Below are 6,865 nucleotides of genomic sequence, written 5' to 3'. Positions count from 1 at the left end.
AATGCAACCTTGCCCATAATAAATTTTCTAGGCCTGGGGCTTAAACATTCTCTCTTGGAGCTTAAGCCTGATAATTTAATAGACTATATTTTCTTTTAGACCCACCCATGATCTGAGTTATGTTTGGATCGAAACTAAGTTTTTTGGACTGACCAATTGGACTTCAGGCTTGTCTGAGTCAATTGAGACGTTACCTACACCTAACATGTAGCGAAAGGAGCACTGTTAAAAAATCAGGTTGGCTTGAGTGCATTTAGACTTATTGGGCCTAAGGCCCATTCATTTTAAAATATTCGTCTCCGGGAGACCAACAGTTGACTGAGTCTCAAACTTCCTGTATCGGGACCATTCACAATTCTTCAGTCGATTTAAGATTTCGGAGCCGCTTTTATGCGGTTGAAGTCATGGACACTTCGGTCGATTATCGCCGCCGTTCCCGTTACCGTTCCAGCGCACGTTCTCGTTCCCGTTCCCGCTCTTGCTCGCGCTCATATTCTCCAAAATATAGTAGCCCTAGAAGGAGAACGGGAAGTCCCGAAGGCAACTACAAGCAAACCCTAAACTCCCTGACGAAACGATTTGGTAAGAGCAACCGAGGCTATCGGAATGGATATGATTCGGCATCGGAATCTGATGAGGAATTGAAGGGGCTGAGCTACATGGAGTACCGATGGCAAAAGAGGCAGAAAATGCGTAAATCCATGAACACTGTTTTTGGAATGCTACGCCGAGTCCCCCGAGGAATGAGAACGATGATTTGGAGAATGAAAAGCCTGACGAGATTTGTGATAAATACGGAGGTAATGAAGAGAATGGGAAAACCGAATCTGGAAAATCGGAGAATTCTGAGTCTGAATCCGACGATTTACAGGCCAAGAATAAGGGGAGAAAGAATCAATCTGAGTATGAGGAATCAGAGAGCAGTGAGTTTGATTCTGATACCGATCCTGAATCTGATGATTCAAGTTCTAGGAAGAAGAAGAGAAAGAGTAGGAGATCGAGGCGTAAAAATAGGAAGTATAGTGAGTCGGAAGATGATGATGAGAGTGATTCTGAAGAGGAAGAAGATAGAAAAGGAAGGAAGAGCCGAAATAGGTCACACAGGAGGAGTAAGAAAAGAAGAAGCAGTAAAAAAAAGAGAGGTAAAAGAAAGAGTAAGTATAGTGATTCTGATGAGCGTGAGAGTGAGGAAAGCAAAACTGATGAATCTGATGCCAGTTGGTCATCAGATGATATTCAGGATAAATCGAAGAAGCCAAAGCTTTCTTCGAGTTCAAGGTCCAAACCAAGTAAGAAAGAGCGAAAGTCTGAAACTTTGAGTGATGAGAATTTAGATAAGGAGATGGTGGATGAGGCCAAGCAGGCTGAAATCAATGCTGAGGTGCTTAAGTTTAAAGAAATGATTGAATCTCAGAAGAAACCTGCTCTAGATAATGAAACAGTGGTGGGTCCGATGCCCTTACCTAGAGCTGAAGGGCATATAAGTTATGGTGGTGCACTGAGGCCGGGAGAAGGTGATGCAATTGCTCAGTATGTGCAACAAGGGAAGCGTATTCCTCGAAGAGGTGAAGTTGGTCTTTCTGCAGATGAAATTCAGAAGTTTGAGAATCTTGGGTATGTGATGAGTGGTAGTAGGCACCAGAGGATGAATGCCATTCGTATAAGAAAGGAAAACCAGGTTTACAGTGCAGAGGACAAACGAGCATTGGCCATGTTTAACTATGAGGAGAAGGCGAAACGGGAGCATAAGGTTATGGCTGATTTGCAGCGGTTGGTGCAGCGTCACATTGGGCAGGATATTGGTCCTACCCATGATCCTTTTGCTACAAAAGATGGTGAAGAAACATGATATTCATGTATGTTCTGTAGCTTTATTGTGCTTTATTTCGTCCATAGCATGGATGATGTTATGATAATTGATGCAAATTTTATAACTAGATTAATGGGCATGTTAACCTTCATTTCTCTTTTAAATAAGCATTTACTGTATGTATGTTGTGCGTTTCTGTTGAATTCCATTTATATAATATATGGCTAGGAGTTGGTGTGACATCTTTTTTGGAAAGAAGATCTCTGATCTAAACCTTTTTGTAAAAAAAAAAAAAAAAGTCAGAAAATGCCAATACGCCAAAAAATATGTAGCCACTTGCAGGGATGCTTTTCACTTAATAAACCTCTTTTGTAGTTTATTCAACCTTGAAATAAGAAATTGTGAAAAATGTATCATGGGAGATAAAGCTCCTTTGTCGATCATTTAAGAAATATAATTTTGAAGACACCACTGGGACCTTCTTTGTTCATAGAAAGTGTTCTTAAGGCTCTTATAGGTAAATCTAATGTTTTTCTTTTTCCCATGGTTAGTTAATTTTAAGTTAAACTTCTTTCGAATTGGGAATTAGGAAAAGTATGTTTAAATTGAAGTTTCTTGGCAGTGTAAAAGATGTAGTAAAGATAACCTGTTGGATGTATATAATAGGTAAAATCGTTCCCATGATATTACTTGATAGTTAGCCATATCAATAACAACTGTAGATCTTCATCAATGTCACTGTTATTACACTTTCTGCCAGAAATGCAATTTCAGTATACTCCAGATTATGTATTTGTTTGCTCTTTGAATTTGGTGTACTAGGGTAATCCATTGGTTTCTGGTTTGAAATTTTGTACTTTGATGCTGTGTTCCATGGGACAAGTTTTGTTTGGTCAAAGTGAGAGCCGTTGGTTTAGTACTTTATCATTTTTTTTTCCTGATAATATAGGTTCCTCTCATTTATTGAGTTCTTTTTGGGGGTGTAATTTCAAGGTTTTTGCTTATACTTATGTGTGCTTTGGACCGGCTGGTGACTCTGATAGTTTCTGAAATTCATATTATTCTACTGTGTAGTGTAGTAAACTTTTTGATGAGCTTGGTTTTTTCAGAAAGAGCTAGCCTCACATCACCATTACCTTTTCCACTTGCCCCAAGGTTGGGGACTTTTAAGAGACTCGTAGGTGATGGATATTGTATAAAGTTAGATGATAAAGTGATAAATGTCTTAGACTTTTATTGGCTAATAATGTATGTTAACCTCTGTTTATAGCATGAAACACTAGCAAATAAGCCATGGAGCTTCCAAATAGCTTTTATAATGTCAAAAGATTTTTATATACTGTTTTATCTTTATCTCACTTCATTGAACTGGGGAAGAATTTACAAATGATTAATATGATTGTTATATTTCCTGGGGCAGAAGCCCAAAATTTGGGCTTTCACAATCTTTTTTTTTGAGGGCATTAACTTTTTTAGTCTTATTTAAAACGTCAAATCATGTCATGTTATTTTAGAAACTTTTACTTTTTCTTTTTTATTGTAATAAAACTCTGGTAAATTCTTAGTAGAAAACTCATTTAAAACTTAACAACCAAAGAACCATCAACTTCTTTTATAAAAATTCTATTTTTTTAAACTTATATTTCACCACACTCTAATTCTATAGGCTCTAACTGAAGAAGTCTTACCAAACAAAAATTTAGTCTCACATATATGTTCACTATTCACCATTTTCGTTGAAGATTGTTTTTTCCTTGTTCAGCTCACAGATACTTAAATTATGTTACTTATGTATGCACTTTTTCTCCATGTCTAGTTAGTTACATAATAAATTCATTTCAGGTTTTGTTGCTGGAGACATCTGGATTATTGCTCGAACATAGATGTGTCAGCTTAAATTTTTTAGGGCATCATAAATTTCACCTTTTTGTGACCCTGTGGACAACTTTAAGTAGGCATTATCTTTGTCTCACAAGGTAAGTTTGTCCTTTCTTAGCTTGCTGAAGATGTTCATGAAGACATTTTATTTGTCTGACCACCACATTGAAATTAAAATGCTTGTGAATTACTGTGTCTTAACAAAAAAAATGAACTAGCAGAGGTGATGGTGTTATGTAATTTGTTTTATATGGTTATTTTTGTTGACCAAATATTTGAATGAAGTTTTCCCTCATTGCCTCGATAACTCTGAAGTTTGAACTGCAAAAAGGAATAAAAGAAACACTGTCTTGTAAATTCCTTTTTGTGGTTTTGTTGTTGGTTACATATGTTGGATTATATTGCATTGGTTTTTATATTGTCAAAATTTTTACTAGTCTTTGTGAATTATACCTTAAATCTTAATATTTTAGATTTTATTTATTGAACACTGATAAACCCTAGGAACTCTTTATCCTTCACCATTTATTTTCTGCATTTCATTTACTTTAGTACTGTAAATGTCCACCTTAAACAAATCAAATATGTGAAGATTATTAACATGTACCTGCGATGGTCCATAGTTATCATCTCTTTTGCATTGGATGCAATAGTGGAGAGCTACTTGAATTTCTGCAAGTACTTTTTCCCTCATTTAGATGTTCATGATCGGTAAATAAGCTGCTTTAAACTTATCAGCAATGGTATTATTTAGTGATGCATCATCATTGAGGTGCCAGATCTCAGACTTCCTTTGCTTCTGAATATCCATGTCTGCTATTGCCAAAAAAAAATGAGTTTGTGATGCACTTAGCTTTGTGATATGTCATTTTTATTTGTAGACTAATTTTAGCTGTTTCTTTATCTGTTATGTGGTAGTTTTCAGTGCCTACCTCTGATGTTATAACTTGCCAAATGCTAATCATCGGCTGTTCTCATATCTTGCTTTCTGTTAGGAGTAAAGTGTATGTGAGGAAACAAAGGACAAATGGAGCTGAAGAGAGGACAGGTGGTGGCATCCTGGAAGAAACAAATGGCAGGCAGCTGTTGGCAAAAGAAAGCCTGGAAGAAACAGAAGGAAGATAGGAAAGAACAGGGGAGATTTCAGAGACAGAACTGACATTAACAGAAAAAGGGATAACAAAGACGTAGCTGATTGAAGGGACATTCAGAATGTCTCAACCAAAAAATGTCAGACCAGGAAAGAAGGTCAACTGGGAAGAAAAGAGGGGAAGATATAGACCTGGAGAGAAGCATTGGGGGTGGGGGAGAAACAGGAATGAAGAAGAATTAGAGTATGGAGAGATCAGTCTCTCGAAAGTTGGAGTTTGTTATCTGTTATTATGAATTTAGTTAATTTTGGGTTAGTTGCTGTGTTAGCCGCTGCTGGTGTTTAATTACTTTTTGTAATGTTTGTGTTGGTGGAAACATTGAAGTTGTGAACTCATATCTGTATTCCAGGAAATTATCAATGCAAATATTTTCATATTCATTGTTCTTGTTACAACATTATTTCCATACAAAGTTTGTTACATTGTTGTTGGAGTGATTAACTATTGTTATATTCAATTGAGCAAGTCGATGCATTCAGTGCAATCGATCCAGGTCTGTATCAACGTGGTATTAGAACATGACGAGGATGAAAAATCAAGTGGACGGATTTGAGAAAGAGATGTCAACGGTTCAAGAGAAAATGATAGAGATGGGAAGTGGATTGGAGGAGATGGGCCGAGATGTCGGAGCCAAGATGACGGAAACACACTCGAATGGAAGGGCTAAAAAACAGCGTGAAAGTCATGAAGGGGTACCTTAGGGACTTGAAGGAAGCCATGGTTGGAAGAAACAAGGATAAAGGAAAAGCTTCGATGGGACAAGAGGCTTCCTCTTCTAACCCCAGCCCCCGAAAAATCCATACCAGTGTCAATTCTTGAGAGAACTGAAGAAATATTTGGGGAAGATGAAACAACAAACAGTAGAGGTAAAGGAGAGATTCACTGTGAAGCGTGCGTCGAGATTTCCAATACCGATTACTAGATCTACCTCTTTTCAATGGAGAAAACGGTTTGGAATGAGTAGAGAAAGTGGAGTGCTACTTTCTTGTTAATCAGTTAACAAAAAGAGAACAATTGATGACTGTCGGAGTTTGAATAGAATGAGGGGTGTTCCATTGGTTTCGGTGGAGAGAAAAGAGACAACCGTTCTCCAATTGGGAAGAGTTTAGAAACAAAATATTAAAGCGCTTTCAACCAGATGACGAACGGACAACACAAGAAGAATTATTCTCCTCGTAATAAACTAGTATAGTGCATGAGTTCTAGAGTCGGTTCGAATTTCTTTTGATAGCTCTGGATAGAGTTTTGGAGGAGACTCTTACTGTGATTTTCATGATTGGTTTGGTGGATGACATATGTGAGGAATTGCGACTCTTCCATCCAAAAACACTAGAAGAAACGATGGAAAAGGTTGTTGAAGTGGAGAGGAAGAACACTGTGATAGAAGGCAAACAAATTACCTGATTCGATAAACCAAGCCCAAAACACTCATATGGGCCAGTCTAATTTTCGCCTAACCCAGGCTTTTCAACTAACCCGGTCCACTTTAGAGCCCCAACTAAACCTATGCATTACCCAAGCGTTAATTACCCAACCCAATCGGCCCAGACTATAACCCATCCTCTAACCTGCCCATTTACCAACCCAGTTTCCAACTTGACTTGTTCCCAAATTAATCAAAACTTTCAGCTCCAAAATTGCATAAACACAAACCGAGCCACGATGAACACATTCAGAGCTCCAACGAACTCGGGTACAAAGAAGAGGCGGAAGACGATGGCAGAGGCAACAACACCGAGAAAGAGGCAACAGAAGGGAAAGAATTGGAAGCGAATTTGAACGTCAGCTCCGTGTCAGGTTTGGGGTCACCAAAAACTATGAAACAATAAGGGGATTTAGAGGGTTGGAAGGTGATTGTTTTGATTGATAGTAGAGCCACGCATAATTTCATCTCAAAAAAATTGGTGATAGAGCAAAACATCCCAATTAAGACAACAAAAGTTTTAGTGGTTTTGGGGGATGATAGGAAGGTGAGAGGGATAAGGAAATGTGAAGAGGTGAAATTGACCATCCAAAGGGTCACTAT

At 37.9% G+C, this 6,865-nt stretch overlaps 1 protein-coding gene across 1 annotated transcript; it reads left to right on the top strand.

Annotated features, from left to right (window-relative positions):
- The first annotated feature begins 288 nt into the window (after positions 1-288).
- Positions 289-5,219, top strand: LOC123223603 (NKAP family protein-like). Its single transcript, XM_044646843.1, is given in 4 exon segments — positions 289-699; positions 702-1,835; positions 3,653-3,786; positions 4,684-5,219. Coding segments are annotated over 3 exon segments (1,470 nt in total). The 5' UTR covers positions 289-404; the 3' UTR covers positions 3,694-3,786; positions 4,684-5,219.
- The last annotated feature ends 1,646 nt before the right edge of the window (positions 5,220-6,865 follow it).

Source organism: Mangifera indica, chromosome 8 (assembly GCF_011075055.1).
Source record: "Mangifera indica cultivar Alphonso chromosome 8, CATAS_Mindica_2.1, whole genome shotgun sequence".
Classification (NCBI taxonomy): Eukaryota; Viridiplantae; Streptophyta; class Magnoliopsida; order Sapindales; family Anacardiaceae; genus Mangifera; species Mangifera indica.
The sequence above is the reverse complement of the archived record's forward strand: the minus strand, read 5'-3'. Positions and strand labels throughout refer to the sequence as shown.